The 24579-nt window shown below is 41.2% G+C and overlaps 1 protein-coding gene across 6 annotated transcripts in view; it reads right to left on the bottom strand.

Moving 5' to 3' along the window:
* clip1a (CAP-GLY domain containing linker protein 1a) overlaps positions 1-24579 on the bottom strand; it is a 163720-nt gene that overhangs the window by 117896 nt on the left and 21245 nt on the right. For 4 of the 6 annotated variants that reach the window (XM_034170375.1, XM_034170372.1, XM_034170378.1 and 1 more), the window contains exons 2-4: positions 17723-18007; positions 8097-8650; positions 3774-3898 (exon numbers count right to left, since the gene is read on the bottom strand). In XM_034170375.1, the coding sequence (XP_034026266.1) occupies positions 3774-3898; positions 8097-8650; positions 17723-17813 (770 nt within the window). In that variant the 5' untranslated portion in view covers positions 17814-18007. Of the gene's footprint in view, positions 1-3773; positions 3899-8096; positions 8651-17722; positions 18008-24579 lie in introns of those variants that run through there. The other 2 variants (XM_034170373.1, XM_034170374.1) reach the window with 1 other exon arrangement.

Genomic DNA, 24579 nt, shown 5'->3' with positions numbered 1-24579 from the left:
ACGGCGATGGATCAACTACTCAACTAGACTGAACTAGAAGCTAGATTGCCTGATGTCTTAGCCTCACTTTTGACAAATACCCAGTCAGTAGACAGACTTGTTGATAGTTTAAACTCTGTGCTCAAAACGACACTTGACATGATCGCACCACCTGTGTTGAAACAGCGCTCCCCAAATCGCAGTCACCTTGGTTCAATGATTACCTGCGTGACCTCAAGCATAAAGCAAGAGGTCTAGAACGGAAATGGCATCGTTCAAAATTAGAAGTATTCCACCTTGCATGGCGTGATGCTATCTTAGACTATAAGCATGCATTATTGGCTACAAAGCGGACCTATTACTCTGATTTGATCAACAAAAACAAGCATAACTCAAAGTTCTTGTTCAACACGGTGGCAACACTTATTCATGGACAACCACCTGTAGTTCGCACTCCTTTTACACAAGATTTCCTGGATTACTTTGAGAAGAAAATAGATGACATTAGGTTGAACATATCCCAGCCACTACACCCTGCTACTGAGGTGGGCACCACTACTGAGGTATTACCTAGATTTACAAAATTTCTCTCTCTAGACATGCTGACGAAACTCGTAACGTCAACAAAAAGCACAACCTGTTTATTTGATCCTATACCAACAAAACTGTTTAAGGACCTGTGGCCCACTCTTGGGCCGATTGTGCAGGAAATTATTAATCTTTCTTTAACTTCTGGATCTGTTCCTAAATGTTTCAAATATGCAGTGATTAAACCATTACTTAAGAAATGTAATCTTGACCCTAGTGTATTGAAAAACTATTGGCCGATATCAAATCTATTATTTTGCTCTAAAATTCTGGAAAAAGTGGCGTCACGCAGCTTGTAGACTATCTTACTGAGAATAATCTCTTTGAGCCGCTGCAGTCTGCTTTTAGAAAATATCATTCCACAGAAACGGCTCTCACTAAAGTGGTGAATGATCTTCTGCTTACAATGGATTCAGACACCACTGTTGCTGTTAGATCTCAGTGCTGTATTTGATACAGTGGATCATCATATTCTACTTGATAGGCTGGAAAATCATTTTGGGATTACTGGGAGTGCCCTTGCATGGCTGACGTCATATTTGACCAGTCGTTCTCACTGTGTTTTGTACAGTAACACTACCTCTAACCTTAGTGACATGAAATTTGGGGTTCCTCAGGGGTCTGTCTTAGGCCCCCTGCTTTTCTCCCTTTATATAGCACCACTTGGGCACATATTGCGGCATTTTGGGATTACCTTTCACTGCTATGCAGATGATACTCAGTTATATATGCCGATAACTGCTGGTGATCTCGTTCACATAAAATCCTTAGAAGATTGCCTTGCAGCAGTGAGAAGTTGGATGTCTACAAACTTCCTACTTTTAAACTCTGAAAAGACTGAAATGATGGTTCTTGGTCCAGTGAGACATTGGCATCAATTTGACCAGTTAACACTCAGCCTAGGCTCGTGTGTCATACATCACACTGACAAAGTGAGGAACCTTGGGGTAATTTTTGATCCTTTGTTGTCCTTTGGTCTCCATATTAGAAATATTACTAGGACTTCTTTCTTCCACCTGCGAAATACAGCGAAGATTCGTCCCATCCTGTCTGTGGCTGACGCTGAGACCCAGATCCATGCGTTCATCTCTTCTAGATTGGACTACTGCAATGTTCTATTTTATGGTTTACCGCAGTCTAGCATTAGGGGTCTCCAATTGGTTCAGAATGCTGCAGCCAGACTTTTGACATGAAGCAGAAAGTTTGACCACATTACACCCATTTTGGCATCCCTTCACTAGCTTCCTGTCCCAGTGAGATCAGATTTTAAGGTTCTGCTACTAACCTATAAAATTATTCATGGACTGGCACCTCCCTACCTAGCTGAACTAATTAAACCTTACATACCAGCCCGGGCTTTACGTTCTCAGGGTGCAGGACTTCTTTGTGTCCCTAGGGTGAATAAGAAGTCTGCGGGTCACAGAGCTTTCTCTTATCGTGCCCCTGTTCTGTGGAATGATCTCCCTGCATCAATAAAACAATCAGATTCTGTGGAGACTTTCAAGTCCAGACTTAAGACGCACTTATTTTCCCTTTCATATGGCTAGCATACTGGTGCAGTTTTGTTTTATGTTTTACTCTTTTAATTCATGTTATTAGTAATTGAAGTGGGCTGCGGCCTCAACTTCACCTAAATTCTGGGTCTTTTCTAGCGGCCGGAGATCACCTTAGCATTTCTTCTGTTTTTCTTGTTGATTAATGTTGGCAAATTATACAGTATTTTTTGTCTTTCTGATGCCTGATTGTTTCTCTGTTTAAGGTGGAGCTCCATCCAGAGATGGGAGTTGTGTTTGTGTTGGCGACCCTCCTGTCCTGTGCACCAACAGCAATTCTTGTATATTCGTCCGTGAATAGTTCTGTGAATTATTTCTGTAATTTATGTTTGTAGCATGGCCCAATTAGAGGGTCACCCCTTTGAGTCTGGTCTGCTTGAGGTTTCTTCCTCAGAGGGAGTTTTTCCTTACCACTGTTGCTCTGGGGGTTGGTAAGGTTAGACCTTACCTGTGTGAAGCGCCTTGAGGCAACTCTGTTGTGATTTGGCAATATATAAAGGAAAATTGAATTGAAAAAATGCCCAGCTCTTCGACAATTTCTCGGATACTCACTTGACTGAAAAGCCACCCAAAGCTGTCTGAATCTTCCGAATGGTGGAAGAGCTGGGCATGTCCCGTGAGACTTCCAACACGGAGGTGCTTTTTGTTCTGCGCCATTAGCGGCTCCGTCCTGACGCGCGAATTCCGCCGCACGTCACTCAGCCATTTTCCTGACAATGAAAATCCGCCGAGGGGGCTGGACCACTCCTCCCACAAAGCGTGCTCACAGGCGAATGACACAACCGACAGGCGTGAAAAAACTCACGCATGCGCACGAAGGTTCAAGCTTGGCTGATGCAATCACATGTGATTCAAATCCATATGGTTTTTGCACAAAAAAAAAGGTCCGATACTTTTCTAACAGACCTCGTATACTGCTTTTATATTTGCGTACACCCTGTACCATATCACGCAAATGTCAAATGATTCAAAATTGTGTCACCTCTCAAGAACTGCATTGTATCTAAGCTAAGAAGTGTTTCCTCTAATGAACAATCAAAAAACAAATGCTTTAGAAAGACTATATTGAAAATACAGGCATCAAAGTCAAAATTCAATTCTATGAAACAAATCGGTACAAGCGTGCATGCCCATTACATAACACCTGTATCACTGTGTTTACAGACCTTGGTGGGGGTTGGTGTGTGTGTGTGTGTGTGGGGTGGGGGATGACTGCTAAACTGCTTGTTTATGAGGAGCTCATTCTTCTGCAAAATTAATATTAAAAAATTACATCATTAACATGAAATAAAAGGGTTGAGTTCCTCTTCTAAAAATTGTTGAGGTTTAAGGTTCTAAAAACATTCTGGACTGACATGCCATTCCAACTCATTATATGAGCTTTGCATAAGTTATTACCACCCTTGAAAAATGTCAGCTACCTATTTTATAAATACTACCCGTGGATCTCCACAGGCAACAAGCTAGTATATATGTGTTTAATTCCCCAGAAAACAAAACACTACTTATTAACTTAATGTTCTCATTGAGATAACATTTCAAATCATTTTATATTTCAGTAATATTGCACAGGGGTGAAATCGCTTCTGCTATACGCCCTCTACATGCAGACAATTTCCTATTCAGTCTCTACACAACAACTGGCATTTTTACCTTGTGCCTGCCACTGCTCCATCATTTTTTCCTAAGGGCTCATCCAGTTCCACACCACACCACTCGCCTTTGGCAAAATCAGTTTCTCCAAGGAAGCGTACCACTCCTGCCTTGGTACCACCAACCTGGAAAAAAAATGCACCACACTTTATACGTGTTACACCCTGCAACAGTTACATGACCAAGACAGTGCTCTGCATAATGCCAATCAAAACTGAGTTCATTTATTCAATGCTACACAAACAAAGATTGGCCAGCCAGACAAACATGTCACACTGAAATCAAAATAATATCTAAAAGACATGGATGGCCAATTGACCCACCTCATTCTACAATGACAGCCAGAAGTGCCACTGCCGTGGAAGGGATATTGGACTAATACTTGGACCCTGTCAGCTTGGCTTTATGTTGGACTTTGAACTATTATGCACTTTAACTGCTGTAATTTAAAGACAAGAAGGTTAGGTGAATTGGAAACTTTATAGTTGTCCAGGTCTCCCTTGAAAAAGAGATCTCGATCTCAATGGGACTAACCTGGTTAAATAAAGGTTAAAAAAAACAAAAAAAACTGCTTGGAACTCTGTAACAGTTAGAATGGGCTAAGCACTGTGTCACCCCTGTTAGCCTGGTCTGCTTGAGGTATCTTCCTCAAGAAAGCCAGAGAGAGCTTTTCCTCATCACTGTCACCTATATGCTGGCTCATGGGGGTTGGCAAGGTTGAACTTATCCATGTGACGCACCTTGGGGCAGCTTTGTTGTGATTTGGTGGTACACAAATAAAATGAATTTAACTGAAATTGAATCGATATGGTCTTTGTTTCAATTATTTTAAACAGCAGCAAGACAACTAATTTGTGTCGCAGAAGGTATGTCCTCTGAAATCTAACAAACATGAATAACACTTCCTCTTCAGGGCCTCACATATACAGGCACCTGGGTGAGTAAGGGAAATAATTTAATCTGTTAAGAGGAAGAAACAGCAACTACAAAAATGATACATTGGTCCAGTTGCAGACTATTAAATAGAGTAATAACTTTTATTACTTTCATTTAGTCATTTGATTTTTAAAATGGACCACAATGGAAATAAGTGTTTTCACTTTCTTGTGTCATCCATGTATTTTCAACGCATTTACAATTATATTACGTACACACGAAATAAAATCACGCACACTTTTAATAAAAAGATGATTTACAGCCACCTGCTGGATTGGCATGCAAGTGCAGAATGTAAATATTTATGTCTACTGACCAGTGTTAGCTAATACAACCCCTGGCAAAAAGTATGGAATCACCGGCTTCAGAGGATGTTCATTCAGTTGTTTAATTTTGTAGAAAAAAAAGCAGATCACAGACATGACACAAAACTAAAGTCATTTCAAATGGCAACTTTCTGGCTTTAAGAAACACTATAAGAAATCAGGAAAAAAAAATTGTGGCAGTCAGTAACGGTTACTTTTTTAGACCAAGCAGAAGGAAAAAAATATGGAATCATACAATTCTGAGGAAAAAATTATGGAATCATGAAAAACAAAAGAACGCTGCAACACACCACTAGTATTTTGTTGCACCACCTTTGGCTTTTATAACAGCTTGCAGTCTCTGAGGCATGGACTTAATGAGTGACAAACAGTACTCTTCAATTTGGCTCCAACTTTCTCTGATTGCTGTTGCCAAATCAGCTTTGCAGGTTGGAGCCTTGTCATGGACCATTTTCTTCAACTTCCACCAAAGATTTTCAATTGGATTAAGATCCGGACTATTTGCAGGCCATGACACTGACCCTATGTGTCTTTTTGCAAGGAATGTTTTCACAGTTTTTGCTCTATGGCAAGATGCATTATCATCTTGAAAAATGATTTCATCATCCCCAAACATCCTTTCAATTGATGAGATAAGAAAAGTGTCCAAAATATCAACGTAAACTTGTGCATTTATTGATGATGTAATGACAGCCATCTCCCCAGTTCCTTTACCTGACATGCAGCCCCATATCATCAATGACTGTGGAAATTTACATGTTCTCTTCAGGCAGTCATCTTTATAAATCTCATTGGAACGGCACCAAACAAAACTTCCAGCATCATCGCCTTGCCCAGTGCACATTCGAGATTCATCACTGAATATGACTTTCATCCAGTCATCCACAGTCCACGATTGCTTTTCCTTAGCCCATTGTAACGTTTTTTTTTTATGTTTAGGTGTTAATGATGGCTTTCATTTAGCTTTTCTGTATGTAAATCCCATTTCCTTTAGGCGGTTTCTTACAGTTCGGTCACAGAAGTTGACTCCAGTTTCCTCCCATTTGTTCCTCATTTGTTTTGTTGTGCATTTTCAATTTTTGAGACATATTGCTTTAAGTTTTCTGTCTTGACGCTTTGATGTCTTCCTTGGTCTACCAGTATGTTTGCCTTTAACAACTTTCCCATGTTGTTTGTATTTGGTCCAGAGTTTAGACACAGCTGACTGTGAACAACCAACATCTTTTGCAACATTCTGTGATGATTTACCCTCTTTTAAGAGTTTGATAATCCTCTCCTTTGTTTCAATTGACATCTCTCATGTTGGAGCCATGATTCATGTCAGTCTACTTGGTGCAACAGCTCTCCAAGGTGTGATCATTCCTTTTTAGATGCAGACTAATGAGCAGATCTGATTTGATGCAGGTGTTAGTTTTGGGGATGAAAATTTAAAGGGTGATTCCATAATTTATTCCTCAGAATTGAGTGAGTCCATATTTTTTTCCCTCTGCTTGGTCTAAAAAAGTAACCATTACTGACTGCCACAATTTTTTTTCCTGATTTCTTATAGTGTTTCTTAAAGCCAGAAAGTTGCCGTTTGAAATGACTTTAGTTTTGTGTAATGTCTGTGATCTGCTTTTTTCCTACAAAATTAAACAACTAAATGAACATCCTCCGAGGCCGGTGATTCCATAATTTTTGCCAGGGGTTGTATAATGAGTTGAATCCAGAATGTTTTTTAGAACCTTAAACCTCAGCAATTTTTAGAAGAGGAACTCAACCCTTTTATATTCTTTTAATTACATAATTTTAATGTTCATATAGTGTCTTAATGTACTTATAAATTTTTTAGGTTCTTGTTATCATATACATACTACTTTTATTATCGATATTTTTATTTTATTATTATTTGTATATTGTCATTTGATTTTTAAATGGACCACAGTGGAAATAAGTGTTTTCACTTTCTTGTATCATCCAAGTATTTTTAATGTAAATGAATGAACATCCTCCGAGGCCGGTGATTCCATAATTATTGCCAGGGGTTGCATATGTCGCTTCTCAAACTATTAGTCCTATCAATGCCCAGTTTTGGTGCCGTTCATCCTTGACTAAAAATACATAAACATACCAACCGGCAAATGTCAGCTCTCCCCAAAATAGCACATACGCACGCATGCAGAGCTTTTTGGCATTTCTGCATTAAGCAGGTACTTTTAATTTGACAAACAGACTGTGACATTAAGAGCACTACACTTTTCACTTATCGTACTGGAAGCATGACACGTAAGTCACTCATGGTAACAGCAACATAATACTTAACTAAACTGACTAAACTAATTGAACTACAAAACAAATAAATAACACTAAACACTGTTAAACTAATATGAACCACAACATTTAAAACCCAAAACTCAATTGTTTACCGGTTAGCTAAAATCGCTAATTTCTCAAAAAACATTTGATCAAATTTCTGTTTTCATAGAATTCATTATTGATCCAAAATACATAAGCATACCAAACGGCAAATGTCAGCTGTCCATAGTTTGTCTGTGATTGTAGTTGCATGCACACACAGATGCAGAGCTTTTTGTCTTTTCTGCATTCTGCCGCAAGCAAGTGCTTATAATTTTAGAAACAAACACAAGGTGGTGAAGACCTCAAACGCAATACACTTCAGACTTATAGTACCAGCAACAAAATTAAACTAACTAAACCAAATGAACTACAAAAGCACAATAAATCAATAACACTAACACTGTTAAACTAACACGAACGATAATATTTAAAACCTCAAAAGCCCCATGATACATTGCAGCACAATGTCCATTGTTTACTGGTTAGCTAAAATTGCTAATTTCTCCAAAAATATTTGTCCTATGAAATTTCCATTTTTGAAACATTCATCCTTGACCCAAAATTTATAAGTGTATCAAACGGCGAATATCAGCTCTCCTTGGTTTCTCCATGATCAAAGCAATACACACGCACACAAGCATGCACACAGAGGCCACTTGGCTATTATAATATAGATTATCAGCAGTAGGGGCTTTTAAAATATATATACGTATATAAACTTTACCAATACACGGTCACCCATCTTCAGTTCCCTTTCCCCCTTTTTCACTGATCCAGTCTCAGACAGGTTGGAGACAGATTCGCTGTTTGTGCGTGCGAGGTTCGAAGCTGATGCAGCTGTTGTAGCAGAGGGGGACTTCTTGGTTGTTGTGGAAGATGACGGTATTGTTGATTTTGTGTCAGGTTTATGGGAGGCAATGCTACCATCTGAAGCAGTGGGAGAAGCAGCACGGGATGTTGGTGCTGTTTGAGTTCCATTAGCCTCTTCCTCTGTGCGAGATAACTTGGAAGGGCGGGTAAATATTCCTCGGAGAGCTTCACACTGGAAGTAGCGAACCCCAGCCACAGAACCATCGTTCTTTCCAATGGGCTCATCTAGAACAATCCCTGCCCATTGTCCTGGAGCAAACTGCGTCTCACCCAAAAACTGTATGTAGCCAGGCTTGTTTCCATTAACCCATACACGCTCCCCTAACTGGAAGCTCTCTCCTGTATCCTGGGAGCCTCCTCCAGAGGGACTTGTCGCCGATTTGTCAGCTGAAGAAACTTTAACTCCAGCTGAAAAATAAAAGTGAAAGTGTATAGTGTTTATTAAACATCCACTGGAAAAAGATTTGTACAGTAGGCAAAAACAAAACTATAAATTACAATACGTTATTCATATACCTTCTTTAATATCTACTATCTTTGACTAATGCACATATGATGTCCAGGTGAAAAGGAGAATCAAAATTTTGTTCAGAGAAAAGTCCAAAATGAAGACTGAGTGAAATGAACGCAACAAGGCGGCACACTCATGCTCAGAATGCTCAGCACATGAGTGTAGTCTTTGGCTTGGTCACTTTGGTAGATAAATTAAGATACCCACTGAAGCACATTTTGTATTCTGATGATTTTTTTGGAAATAAAATCAACAAAATGTGTTGGTGACTTAAGACGGATTACCGCATACTATGCAGGGAGCTGATGAACTCCACTCAAATTAATTCTTCCTTTTCCGCTAGCTCTTTCAATTGCAGCAAAAAAAGTACCCCAAATAGGTACAGTAGTGTTCAGAATAATAGTAGTGCTATGTGACTAAAAAGATTAATCCAGGTTTTGAATACATTTCTTTTTGTTACATGGGAAACAAGGTACCAGTAGATTCAGTAGATTCTTACAAATCCAACAAGACCAAGCATTCATGATATGCATACTCTTAAGGCTATGAAATTGGGTTAAAAGTAAAAAAAAAGTAGAAAAGGGGGTGTTCACAATAATAGCAGCATCTGCTGTTGATGCTACAAACTCAAAACTATTATGTTCAAACTGCTTTTTTAGCAATCCTGTGAATCTCTAAACTAGTATTTAGTTGTACAACCACAGTTTTGAATGATTTCTTCACATCTGCGAGGCATTAATTTTGTTGGTTTGGAACTAACATTTTGCTCGTGTACTAGTGTGCTTGGGGTCATTGGCTTGTTGAAACACCCATTTCAAGGGCATGTCCTCTTCAGCATAAGGCAACATGACCTCTTCAAGTATTTTGACATATCCAAACTGATCCATGATACCTGGTATGCGATATAGGCCCAACACCATAGTAGGAGAAACATGCCCATATCATGATGCTTGCACCACCATGCTTCACTGTCTTCACTGTGAAATGTGGCTTGAATTCAGAGTTTGGGGGTGGTCTCACAAACTGTCTGCGGCCCTTGGACCCAAAAAGAACAATTTTACTCTCATCAGTCCACAAAATAGTCCTCCATTTCTCTTTAGACCAGTTGAAGTGTTCCTTGGCAAATTGTAACCTCTTCTGCACATCTTTTATTTAACAGAGGGACTTTGCAGGGGATTCTTGCAAATAAATTAACTTCACACAGGCGTCTAACTGTCACAGCTCTTACAGGTAACTCCAGACTGTCTATGATCATCCTGGAGCTGATCAATGGGTGAGCCTTTGCCATTCTGGTTATTCTTCTATCCATTTTGATGGTTGTTTTCTGTTTTCTTCCACACGTTTGTTTTTTGTCCATTTTAAAGCATTGGAGATCATTGTAGATGAACAGCCTATAATTTTTTGCACCTGTGTATAAGTTTTCCCCTCTTCAATCAACTTTTTAATCAAACTACACTTCTTCTGAACAACATCTTGAACGTCCCATTTTCCTCAGGCTTTCACAGAGAAAAGCATGTTCAACAGGTGCTGGCTTCATCCTTAAATAGGGGACACCTGATTCACACCTGTTTGTTCCACAAAACTGACGAACTCACTGACTGAATGCCACACTACTATTATTGTGAACACCCCCTTTTCTACTTTTTTTACTAATAGCCCAATTTCATAGCCTTAAGAGTGTGCATATCATGAATGCTTGGTCTTGTTGGATTTGTGAGAATGTACTGAATCTACTGGTACCTTGTTTCCCATGCAACAATAAGAAATATACTCAAAACCTGGATTAATCTTTTTAGTCACATAGCACTACTATTATTCTGAACACTACTGTATGAGGTGAAACGCAACTGAATATCCAATCACATTGTCAGTAATCACACTGTCATACTCTGACAGCACACTTACCCATTGGTGATGTAAAACAAAGATTTAAAAATAAACTGCTGTGGCACAACACAAGGCAGGCTCAAATTGGTGGCCAAACAGCAGCTTCTTTATGTGACCAACACAGCACTTTTTCCATTAATAATCTTGGCTGCACTCTTACTTTAAAAACAAAAACAAAAAGAAATGTTAGTGGTACACTGAGGAGTCTTGTTGAAAGGTCTTTTTTTTTTTTGGTCTTTTACTTTAAGTTTTCATGACTAATTCCTGTCTCAATCCAGTTTATAATCCATAAAATTATGCCCATTTTACTCTATGACTATCAATAGTTTGGACAGTCTCCTTTCTTGCCGAATTTGCCACAAGATCACCTGACATCGATTAAAACAGGGGTAAAAGTTAAATATATGGCCAATTACTAGAAGAGCCTTTTTTGATCTTTTTGTGCTATTACGAGGTCTGTTAGGAAAATATCGGACCTTTTTCTTTTTTTAAAAAACCTGATTGATTTGAATCACGTGTGCTTGCATGAGCCAACCTTGAACCTTCGTGCGCATGCGTGATTTTTTTCACGCCTGTCGGTTGCGTCACTTGCTTGTAAGCAGCCTTTGTGTGAGGATGGGTGGAGTCTCTCATCGTTTTTTCTTTGCAAGGAAATGGCGGAACAACTGGAGCAGCGCGACTGCATCAAATTTTGCCACAAACTGGGCAATAGCCAGGTGGAAACCATTCAGATTATTCAGACGGCTTTCGGTGACGATCCTCTGGGCATCACACAGGTTAAGGAGCGGTACAACCGCTTTAAAGACGACCGCACAACGGTGGAGAGCGAGCCGCGCTCCGAGCAGCATCAACATGCTGAAACGACCAGATCATTTCCAAAGTGAACTCTGTGGTGATGTGGGACCGTCGTGTGACTATCCGAGAAATTGCGGAAGAGGTGGACATCAGCACTTTTTCGGCACATTCCACTGTGAAAAAAGATTTTACCATGAAAAGAGTTGCAGCGAAATTCATCGGCACGAAGCTGATGGCGCAGCAACAGTGCCTTCGTGTTGAAGTCTCACAGGACATGTAACATGCCCAGCTCGTCAACCATTCGGAAGATTCAGACGGCTTTCGGTGGCTTTTCAGTCGTGTGACTATCCGAGAAATTGTGGACAAGCTGGACATGTTAAAACGTGCCGAAGTCCACCTCTTCCGCAATTTCTCGAATAATCACACGACGGTCCTGCATCACCACAGAGTTAACTTTGGAAATGATCCGGTCGTTTCAGCGTGTTGATGCCGATCGGAGCGTGGCGCGCCCTCCACCGTTGTGCGGACGTCTTTAAACCGGATGTACCACTCCTTAATCTGTGTGATGCCCAGAGGATTGTCACCGAAAGTCATCTGAATAATCTGAATGGTTTCCACCTGACTACTGCCCAGTTTGTGATTCAAATCAATCAGGTTTTTGAAAAAAAAAAATAAAAAGGTCCGATACTTTTCTAACAGACCTCGTATTTTCAGTTTTTAACCACCAGGTGGATTCAATTCACATTCCATATAAAATCCTTTAAAATTGGCTTCTTCGATTTGTCTTGCATCAATTTTACTTCTGGTATAGCGGACCAAATGGACCCCCCTAAAAAAAAAAAAATCAGCCCGCCCTGCCTTCACTGCGCATGCATCATTTTGGAGAGTCAACAGCAATTCACCATATTTCACTTAGTTTCTGCTTAAAACTGCACTCTAGTCATCATCCATCTCAGCGACAGATATCTGAAGCTTTTGTACGACAATCATTTCCACATAAGTTCAGCATTATTTCATAATAAAAGACGAGGACCGATCAGAGCACAACAGCAGCATGTCTGACTCTCTACAACCATTGATCAAAGGGAATAACAGCAGTCAAAGGGAATAATGTGATTATTAACTATCAGATGACTAAGTAAAACCTCTGAAACCATTCCAAAGTCAGTTTTAAGCTGAATGAGGCAGTTTTAAGGAGAAACAAGGTGATAATCAGTGAATTGCTGCCAATGCTCCGAAATGACATATGCGCAGCACGTCAGACTCCGATGTGCTGCTGTCGTGCTAACCCCGTCTTTTGTTATGAAACAATGCTGGACTTATGGTGCTCAGCCTGTGCAAAAAACACAAGGTCTGATATTCCCGTACAGACCAAGCAAGCAAAGTTAATAATTCGTTTATTGGCTGTTCAGAGCTGTGTTTTCATTTTGTTGGGCTTCATTTCGCACATCTACTTGGAACTTGTTGCAAATCTGATACGCGACTGTCATGGTAACAGTCTGATATGGGGAAAATATCAGACCGGAAATCAGCCAATCAGAGAGCACGCAGTGTCATAGCCATATAATAAATCAGGTCAATAATAGACTAAGACAGGTGTGTCCAAACGTTTTCTGCTTGCGAGCTACTTTGAAAATGTCAAAGTGAAAGTGATCCACCTACATTACAAACACTAAGCATACATTAGCTCATTGACTAAAAGTGGACCTTCAATTTAGGGGTATTGTGGGCGGGCGAATCACAGAAGCAAGAGAACCCCCCCCACCCCCGGACACACACACACACACACACACACACACACACACACACACACACACACACACACACACACACACACACACACACACACACACACAAAACACCCTCTTTCTGTCTGGATTCACCCCTGGTTTGCCATGTGAGCAGGAAGAATGGATAACGTGTATTTATGCAGAAAGCATGACCTGAATGACATGTAAAGAGGTTTTATCAGCATTTGCTACGTCATGCCGTCGGGAGTGGAAAAATGTCTTTTTAAAGCTCATTGCACGTGTGCTGTCGTCACCACACATTGAAACATAGAGAGACGATGACAACTGTTTTTTTCAACTCTGAGCTGCTACATAAACACCTCACAACATTAAAGGCTAAAAGTGAGCGAAGTGGGCGGTTCTGCTAAACCCCGACCTTCCACTGGCTACTGGCCAGTTTTAATGCCATGCGATCTACCCACACTGTCTTTGCAATCAACCGGTTGATCACGGTTGATGTATTGGGCACCCCTGAACTGAGACAATGATTGCTCATTTGAGAGATATGAGTCATAAAATAAAAAGGTAGTATCAATGGTTATTGGTTTTTAGTTTTGCATGATAAAAAGAAGGGTTAACGCAAGCCATGACTGGTCGGGTTTGAGGGGACTCCACATCTGTGTGTAAGGGTGTCGTGACACTTGCACGACTTTGATCCGCACACTTGCAATCGCTCTGCTGCGTACAAGAGTAAATTCATCTCAAACTCATTGTAAACAGTTGTAAACTGTGCGCAGCTTCATGCAAGTGCACAAAGAAAATTTTGAAATGTTCAAAATCTCCATGATTAATCCGCTACAAAATAATTATTTCATGTATGTAGCGTCCAGCGCACAACGCTGGCATCCACTGGAACATACCACGGCATCCAGCTGGGCACACAGCGGGTAGAGATCGTAACGACGACGTGCGTGCAAGTGCATGGATCAAAGTCATCAATGTGTCAGGGCAACTTAACATTATTACAATATAGCCAGTTGGCAATAAAAGTTGGGACAACATACAATGACCTAGTAGGAGCTTTTTTGAAAAAATTTCAAGTAAAACCACACATCCCCATTAAATGGATAGACCACTATCAAACTAAGGATATGGGTTGGCAACACCATCCTAATGCTCTAACCCTAACCCTAATGTTCTAATGCTCTGCACATGGCACAGTCTTGACCAATTGGCAATTTATAGCATAATTTACAATACAGGGCTCGATACAGCCCTTTGCCAGCTGGCCCAACGCCGATTTGGCCCACTTTCGGGCCACTACAATTTATCAAATGATGGCCCGCTTGGACCATTACAAAAATATGCTAAATTCTATTTATTTTACCATATTTTGCAGCGGCAAAGTTGAATTTCTTCACATCGCCGTGTCATCAAACTTCACGAGTCCGCCATGTTTGTTTTGGTCGTCGTCTTCTTTGTTTGTTTTGGTCTTGCACCACGGACCACATCTCGCATCTCGGGTTGGGTATCGTTAAGAAATGATTTGATCCACCTATATCAATAGTCTTTTTGCTTAACGATTCCCTTATCGGCCCTTCAGAGCAGCCGTTGTTTTTGAGGGTCTTTGTTGGGAAAATGATCATTTCTCTCCGTTGACTGCAGACCCTGCAGTGGGTCTGTAAAAAACCGCTTCTGCAAAGCGACTGCACTTTGAAGCGTGAACCAATGAAGCAATGGTTCGATCCGCTGGGTCGTTGGACTTTATCTTAATTTTTCCCCACTAAAACCCTAAAGAGCATATGCCTGTGATTAATATATACCCTTTTATGTTAAACCGTCCTGTTAAGGTCTTCTGAAACAGTTGACAGATGTATTTTATAACTTAAAAATGTGAACGATGCTTACGTGTTAGCATGTCTATGGTGTTTTCAATGTTAAAATTAACATTAGCTGTTGGCATTTCAGCACGTTTGTGTGCATTTGTTTTCTCTATAATAATTAATGGCTCAGCGCTTGTCGTAAAAGAGTCAAATGTATTAAAAATTGTAATATTTTTTAATTTATTTTTAGTGATATATTAACAATAATAATAATAGCAATAACAGCAATAATAGAAATAATAACTCTTCAGAAGCGGCAAGTCCGCTTCTTAACTTCTCTCAAAGCCATTAAAATATGTCAATCATGACTGTGAGTAACTTTTGTGCAGATTAAAAATCGCTAAGTGAGATCTTGTCTTGTGGCAGTCAAGAAACGTCCTCCGTTCCGTTGGCACAACTCTAAATGCTGCGCAGCTCTCTGCTGAGACACAGCCTGGTCGGAATTAATAACTTCAAAATGAATTGCCACTTTAAATAAAATGACACCTCTTTCCAAACGCTGTAATACAGAAAATAAACTACAATCGACTAAAACGTTTTCTTCCCAAAATGAGACGTCCTGCATTCTTTATGAATTAAACTGATGACGTGAGGCACAGCCAGCTGCAAGAGCACAGCTTAGAGGTATGGAAAGACATTCATGCCAATAATGTCTGAAAGGAAATGCTTTGGATAAAAACTACAGATTTTGTTTATTTCTATTTATATTCAGAGATCAAGGAGCCACCATGTAGAGTTTATTTAGGTCCAGAGTTGAAGGATCCAGTGACTAACTTCATATTTATTTAAGACTGAATAAAATAATGTTGACATAGAAAACCTTTAAAGCCTACTTTTAGTAGACAGAAAATTCACAAGCGGTATTGATAAGGAATCGGATAGATAAGCGGAATCGATAATGGTATCGATAAAATCTTATCGATACCCATCCCTAACCACGTTCCATGCTCCCGCAGAATCTCGCGCATACTGAAATGTATGTTTATGCGTGGAGCGTGCGTTTGGCCGTTCCGTCACCGATCTTCGGCAATGTACGTTAGCATCTTTAAATGTGCGGGAAGCTGCAGGAAATGAAGACAAACAAGACGCAGAACCCTTTGAAATTCGAATTGAAATATGTTTAAACTACATCCAGCCAAACCCGGATAATAACCAGGAAAGGGTTTTGCTAAAGGAATTAGCCAGAAGAGGAAGCTTAGTGATGATGAGTTAATGGAGAGAGGCAGGCTATATGAAAGAAAGAAGAGGAAGAGAGGTTCTGTCCCGACCTGGCCACAGAAATGGCCGTGGCCTGGTCATGACCAAGAATGAGATTTTCTGCCAAATCTGCAGGGTCTATCCGTCGTATGCTGACAAGTAAGTAAAGTATATGCTTGGTCCTGGTAGACTCGGGCTGTTTTGAAGCTAGTTTAAAAGTCTAACCAGCTTACCTTTGTGGAAACCCCATGGTGACAACATTAGCAAAGGAGCCAAGCATAATATTTTTTTTTCAATTTTTAGATCTATAACTCCAATCCAGACAAGGCATACTTTTTAGTTTTGATATGGACCTACATCTGTACTTTACATTTCTGACTGTGAATTAACCAACTCTGAGGGTTGTTTAAAAAATGCCCTCTACACTGTATGGTCACTTTATTTTTTTTACACTTGAGAATGCCCTCTGATAAATTCTACTTTTTTTTTTAAACTTCACAGTCCATAGACTATTTTATGTTTTTTTCTGGATTGGTTTATATTATATAGGCAGTTTTAATTGCAGGATTTCAGGGTGGAATATCATGAACCATGGGCCAGTGCTCCTACACTGTGGGCCACTAACTTGTAAATTCTACTGGCCCTGTGGGCCAGTGGGGCAAACTGGTTTATGACAAGCCCTGCAATAAAAATATGTTGAAATCATAAGACAGCAACATGACATCTATATGACAGTGATTTGAATCGGACATTACTACTGCCATGGCAAGAGAAATCTACAGTAAGCTAAAAGCTGGCTTTGACAGCATTGCCATATGACTCATTTTTGGCAAGAACCTGCCATTAATGCTGTGATCCTTCAATCCCTTTAATCCACTGCACAAGCTAGGCCACAACACTGACCGATATGAGAACCACCTCCTCACCACACACACACACAAAAAAAAAAATCTACCTTAAACTTATTTCAGATGATTATTTCTAGAGGACCAGGTATCTTTTCCTTAAAGTAAAAAAAATACTTAATTTAGATTGCAGATATAGGGGTATAGTAATTAATAATGACACCATGACCTATCACATTTCCAGGATCACATCTTTGTAATCACTAATTAATCAGTGTGTTTTGAGATTACTTGTGATAGAGTAAGACAAATATTATAAATAAGATGGTACCTGGAAAGCCTATCTCACAATGTCAGAGTAAAAGTTTAGGAAAATATCTGAAGTAGAGCCCCATTACCACCTAAATTTAAACTCATCACTCAAAGGATCTTCTACCCACAACATTTTGCTAGACTACATCCAACATATCTTGTACACAACAAACAGGGCAACGACATTACCATCTACCCCTCCTGCGGATGTGTTTGTTAACTAGTGTGGAGGTAATTATCATATAATAGCCCACTGCTGTGAAACACTGAAGGCGAAACATTACTAAGATGATAAAGCTGAATACACTGAGGATTCATACCTGTGCTGGGATTAGTCTTGGGTGCTCCTGTCCCAGGTGGCCTAGCTATCTTGCTAGGCATTTTGATCCCACTGGGTTTTGACGTACTCATGTTTCCTGTTGTGATCTGTTCAACCCACACGGCTTGTGTCCTTCAGTGAGTGCAGACTGAGCCGAGATCATTAACACAATACTGTGATGGCAAAGCAGGATGACACTCCTCCCAAAAAAAATAGAGGGGGGAAAAAAAAAATTCAGGAAAAGGGAAGAGGGGTGGGAAAGAAAAGGGTTCTTCCTGTAAAGACCCTGTTTGGGGGAAAAAGAAGAAAAAAAGAAAGCACAATACATTAATTTAATGCAGTACTTAAATGCTAAAATATAGCTTCTACATGTACTTCAATGACCATTAATGGCTGAACAATCAGAAATTTATTTCAAGTTATTCTAATTTAGCCAAGTGCTGACCTACTGACGACCTTGAATCTACACCAAACAGAAATACAGTCACACTTATTTGAACTAAACTAATAAACTGCAATGCACAAATGTGCCATTTTGGCATGCAGTCACCCCTGAATTGATGTTCTATCAATGGAGGCATTTAGTTTCTGTTTTGACAACATGCTCCACAGTACAGATCACGTCACTCTTAGAACTAAAAATATCTTGTCAAAGTCTATGGTACTGACAACATGAACTTGTGAATATCAACAGTCTTGTGACCTAGAACACAACACACATTTCCACAGCCCCAACATATCTAAATGAATGTAGCAGTTCGCTGCTTCTGCTAAAATGGGGTTATTTTGGAGACATAACATTACAGGCGTCATCATACTAGTCACAGAAAATTTGTTGTTTTTTGTTGAACACACTATAAATATAGTCTCCCTGTTGTTAGTACTATGAAAATATGACAAAGGCATAACAAATTTTCATTATATTACCTTCAATCAAATCTTATAAGAGCGAAACTATTGATAAAATACTAAAATGCTTTAAACATTTGAGAATCTGCTCACAAAGCTATGGCATCTATCTCATTTCAGCACAGGGCTTAGAGATGGATATTGATAAGATTTTACAGATATCGATGCCATTATCGATTCCGCTTATCGAGCCGATCCAAATATTGTTCACAAACCAGTCTAAATCTGTGATAGTGAGCACTTCTCCTTTGCTGAGATAATCCATCCCACCTCAAAGGTGTGCCATATCAAGATGCTGATTAGACACCATGATTAGTGCACAGGTGTGCCTTAGACTGCCCATAATAAAAGGCCACTCTGAAAGGTGCAGTTTTATCACACAGCACAATGCCACAGATGTCGCAAGATTTGAGGGAGCGTGCAATTGGCATGCTGACAGCAGGTATGTCAACCAGAGCTGTTGCTCGTGTATTGAATGTTCATTTCTCTACCATAAGCCGTCTCCAAAGGTGTTTCAGAGAATTTGGCAGTACATCCAACCAGCCTCACAACCGCAGACCACATGTAACCACACCAGCCCAGGACCTCCACATCCAGCATGTTCACCTCCAAGATCGTCTGAGACCAGCCACTCGGACAGCTGCTGAAACAATCGGTTTGCATAACCAAAGAATTTCTGCACAAACTGTCAGAAACGTCTCAGGGAAGCTCATCTGCATGCTCGTCGTCCTCATCGGGGTCTCGACCTGACTCCAGTTCGTCGTCGTAACCGACTTGAGTGGGCAAATGCTCACATTCGCTGGCGTTTGGCACATTGGAGAGGTGTTCTCTTCACGGATGAATCCCGGTTCACACTGTTCAGGGCAGATGGCAGACAGCGTGTGGCGTTGTGTGGGTAAGCGGTTTTCTGATGTCAATGTTGTGGATCGAGTGGCCCATGGGGTTACGGTATGGGCAGGCGTCTGTTATGGACGAAGAACACAGGTGCATTTTATTGAGGGCATTCTGAATGCACAGAGATACCGTGACGAGATCCTGAGGCCCATTGTTGTGCCATACATCCAAGAACATCACCTCATGTTGCAGCAGGATAATGCACGGCCCCATGTTGCAAGGATCTGTACACAATTCTTGGAAGCTGAAATGTCCCAGTTCTTGCATGGCCAGCATACTCACTGGACATGTCACCCATTGAGCATATTTGGGATGCTCTGGACTGGCGTATACGACAGCGTGTACCAGTTCCTGCCAATATCCAGCAAATTCGCACAGCCATTGAAGAGGAGTGGACCAACATTCCACAGGCCACAATTGACAACCTGATCAACTCTATGCAAAGGAGATGTGTTGCACTGCATGAGGCAAATGGTGGTCACACCAGATACTGACTGGTATCGCCCCCCAATCAAACAAAACTGCACCTTTCAGAGTGGCCTTTTATTGTGGACAGTCTAAGGCACACCTGTGCACTAATCATGGTGTCTAATCAGCATCTTGATATGGCACACCTGTGAGGTGGGATGGATTATATCAGCAAAGGAGAAGTGCTCACTATCACAGATTTAGACTGGTTTGTGAACAATATTTGAGGGAAATGGTGATATTGTGTATGTGGAAAAAGTTTTAGATCTTTGAGTTCATCTCATACAAAATGGGAGCAAAACCAAAAGTGTTGCGTTTATATTTTTGTTGAGTGTAAATAGAGGTGCACCGATCATTATCGGCCGATCACGCCTTGATCGGTTTGATCAGCAAAATGCGCCGATCAAAAGGACCGATCACAACAGTGCAGGCAGTAGCGCAGGGAGCGCTTGGTCCTGTCATGACACGCTTTCCTCTGTGACGTAAACTCATTTTGACTTCTAATATGAGCTGGACGGACAAGGAGAGCAGTCGCCATCATCTAATGTAGTCCATGTCCGTCCAGCTCATATCAGAAGTCAAAATCAGTCAAATGGCTCAGAGATCTAAATAGACTGCTGTGTAATGAATGGAACCACATTGCCATCTAGTGGATATCCAGTGTGCGTGTGTGTATTTGTGAATTTGTTTGTAGATCTGTGGATTTCGCAAAAAGAATGTCTCAAAATTACGTCACAGAGGAAAGCGATGAATGCATGTAATTGGTGATCCACAAATGCTGAAACTCAATTCACAAATACAATTTCCAGTTTTACAAATGTAAAATTTTTTTTTTTTTTTTTACAAATTAAGTTTTATATTTGCAAATACAACATTATTTGCAAAGACAAATTTACAAGTTACAAATATGAAATTTGCATTTGTGGATCACCCTGTGTGCATTTACAAATATTAAGGAGACAATTTTAACCCCGTAGAATGAGGGCTGTATTTTACATTCTCAACGTATTCTCTGTAGGCTGTAACCTGAGCAACATGAAACATGGAAAAAAAAAAAAAAAAAGCTTGCTGGTAGAACAAAGTCAGTGTAATAAAACAAAAGTTGGCAGTTTATTCTAGTGCCTTTATTTGAATGAACGTTTTTTGTTTTCATCATTAAGTTTTAATGCAAAAATAGTCCTATACATTACACCTATTCTTATTTTGGGCATGATCCAAATATGTACTTGATCGGTATCGGCAGATCAAAATTTCGGTGATCGGCCTAAGAAATCCTGATCGGTGCACCTCTAGTATTAAATGTAGGCTTTACAGGTTTTCCATGTCAACAACATTTTAAATTGGTCACTGGATCCTTGATCTCTGGACATAAATAAAAATAAATAAACGTCAGTGCAGGACGTCTCGTTTTGGGAGGAAAAAAACGTTTTGATCGATTGCAGTTTGTTTGCATTACAACATTTGGAAAGAGGTGTCATTTGATTTAAACGGCGTTTTGCTTTGAATTTATTAATTCCGACTGGACTCTATCGTTCTAACTTGACTTGCCAGAGAGAGCCGCGCAGCGTTTGGAGCTGTGTGAATAGAACGCAGGATGATTCTCGTTTCTTTCTCACAAGACAGAAGTCCCACTTAGTGACTTTAATCCGCACAAAAGTGACTCACGATTGACATATTCAGGGATGAAAGTGAAAAACAAAAAACCTGTAACCCAAAATTATCCCCCAACACCGCCCACACGAAAATGTTTTAATTCTAGAAGCTTTGGAATGCAATTTGGGACTATTCCAGACAAACTGCAGTGAGTGCAACATCCATTTTGGTAAGAAAAAACCCAACTTTCCTTATTCAAATTCATTCCAGTAGTATTCTGCCCTTACTAGGATGCAGATAGTTCTGGAGGAAATCACTGAAGAAATTAACAAATTGAAAATATGATTTGACCAAAACAAATTGTCATTAAACTTAAATAAAACAGGGATGAAGTGGAGGTGTAAGAGTCACTAGGTGTTCACAGGAAACACTTATTTACTTCTATATATATTTATTCATCCGGAAAAGATGCCCGAGCCACATTAACTGACTCCTTTCGATGTTGAGGAGCAGCGGCTCGACTCCGAGCTCCTCACCCTATCTCTAAGGGAGCGCCCAGCACCTTTTTCCGGTCGGGAACCATGGCCTTGGATTTGGAGGTGCTGATTTTCATCCCGGACGCTTCACACTCAGCTGCAAACCGCCCCAGTGCACGCTGAAGGTCCTGATTTGACGAAGCCGACAGAACCACATCGTCCGCAAACAGCAGAGATGAGATTCTGTGGTTCCCAAACCAGACCCCCTCTACACCCTGGCTGCGCCTAGAAATTCTGTCCATAAAAATAATGAACAGAACCGGTGACAAAGAGCAGCCCTGGCGGAGGCCAACGTGCACTGGAAACAGGTTTGACTTACTACTGGCAATGCAAACCAAGCTCCTGCTGCGGTCGTACAGGGACCGGACAGCCCTTAGCAAAGGACCCTGGACCCCGTACTCCCGGAGGACTCCCCACAGGGTGCCCCACGGGACACGGTCGAACGCCTTCTCCAGATCCACAAAACACATGTGGACTGGTTGGGCGAACTCCCATGAACCCTTGAGCACCCGATAGAGCGTGTAGAGCTGGTCCAGTGTGCCGCGACCAGGACGAAAACCACACTGCTCCTCTTGAATCCGAGGTTCGACCATCGGTCGAATTCTCCTCTCCAGTACTCTGGAATAGACCTTACCGGGGAGGCTGAGGAGTGTGATCCCCCTATAGTTGGAACACACCCTCCGGTCCCCCATCTTAAACAGAGGAACCACCACCCCGGTCTGCCAATCCAGAGGCACTGTCCCCGATCGCCACGCGATGTTGCAGAGGCATGTCAGCCAAGACAGTCCCACAACATCCAGAGACTTAAGGTACTCAGGACGGATTTCATCCACCCCAGGAGCCTTGCCACCGAGGAGCTTTCTAACCACCTCGGTGACTTCGGCCTGAGTAATGGATGAGTCCGCCTCTGAGTGCCCAGTCTCTGCTTCCTCTTCGGAAGACGTGACGATGGGATTGAGGAGATCCTCGACGTACTCCTTCCACCGCCCGACAACATCCCCAGTCAGGGTCAACAGCTCCCCACCGGCACCGTAAACAGTGCTGGTCGAGAGCTGCTTCCGCCTCCTGAGGCGTTGGACGGTTTGCCAGAATCTCTTCGAGGTCGACCGACAGTCCTCCTCCATAGCCTCCCCGAACTCCTCCCAGACCCGAGTTTTTGCCTCTGCGACCGCATGGGCTGCGGCATGCTTGGCCTGCTGGTACCTGTCAGCTGCCTCTGGGGTCCCACCTACCAACAAAGGTAAGTAGGACTCCTTCTTCAGCTTGAATTAAAAATTATTCATCAATGTTAAAATAAGGACAAAGTTTTATTTCAAATAAAATAGCTGCTGTTTAAAGAGCCTTTGTTTTATTTAAAAGCATAGCAGCAGGAGTGAGTTTGCAGAGACGACAGGTGATACACACACAGACACACACACACATACATATACATACGAGGTCTGTCCAAAAAGTAACGGACCTTTTTATTTTTTTCAAAAACTATATGGATTTGAATCACGTGTGATTGCATCAGCCAAGCTTGAACCTTTGTGCGCATATGTGAGATTTTCCACGCCTGTTGGTTGCGTCATTCGCCTGTGGGCAGGCTTTGAGTGAGCAATGGTCCACCCCTCCTGTCGGATTTCTTTTGTCTGAGAACTTGCTGAGAGACTGCCGCTTTGCTCCATGAAATTTTTTTCAGAAACTGTTAGAGACAGGCAGTTGGAAACCATTCGATAGATTCAGTTGGATATCTGTGAAGATTCTGTCAGCGTCACGCGGATTATGTACTGTTAAAACCTCTTTAAAGACGGCCCACAGCGGCGGAGGGCGCGTGGCGCGCCGAGCGGCCATTCGACAGGCTGGATCGACAAGATCATTTCTAAACTGAACGCTGTGTTGATCCGGGACATCATGTGACTACCACAGAAATGGCAACAGAGCTGGACATAGCAGCGGCACATTCCACTGTTACAGGAGATTTTGTAATGAAAGACGTGCGGAGGATTTCGCGCAGCAAAAAAAAAAAAAAAATACAGATACTGGATCACATCGGTCCCATCCTTACTTACAGCAGTTAGCACATGTTGGAAAACATTTGAATGGCGGTCGAGTTAGCCGTACCGCATTCTGACTGTTGTACAAATGCGGCACGACATACGTACAGCAATTCGTACCAGTCAGACTGAATTTGAGGGGCTGTACAAATTCTTCGAGCAAGTCGAATCCTGGCCAAATGTCTCAACCGTCCTTGCCATCACACCAGATCATGAATGCCATACAAATGAACATTGGAACGTCATTCATGCATGTCAAGCTGCATTCAAATTCCTTGTACAACATTCATGTGGCACTTAACAAAACTGGCCAAATTCGCACAGCCGGTATGAATGTAGACAACATGCACACCACTGTCGAGCTACATTTGACTGGGGAGAATTTGAACAGCAGTCAAAGGGCAGTTACACCGCAGTCTGAC

The sequence above is a fragment of the Thalassophryne amazonica genome, chromosome 5, assembly GCF_902500255.1.
Source record: "Thalassophryne amazonica chromosome 5, fThaAma1.1, whole genome shotgun sequence".
Classification (NCBI taxonomy): Eukaryota; Metazoa; Chordata; class Actinopteri; order Batrachoidiformes; family Batrachoididae; genus Thalassophryne; species Thalassophryne amazonica.
The sequence above is the reverse complement of the archived record's forward strand: the minus strand, read 5'-3'. Positions and strand labels throughout refer to the sequence as shown.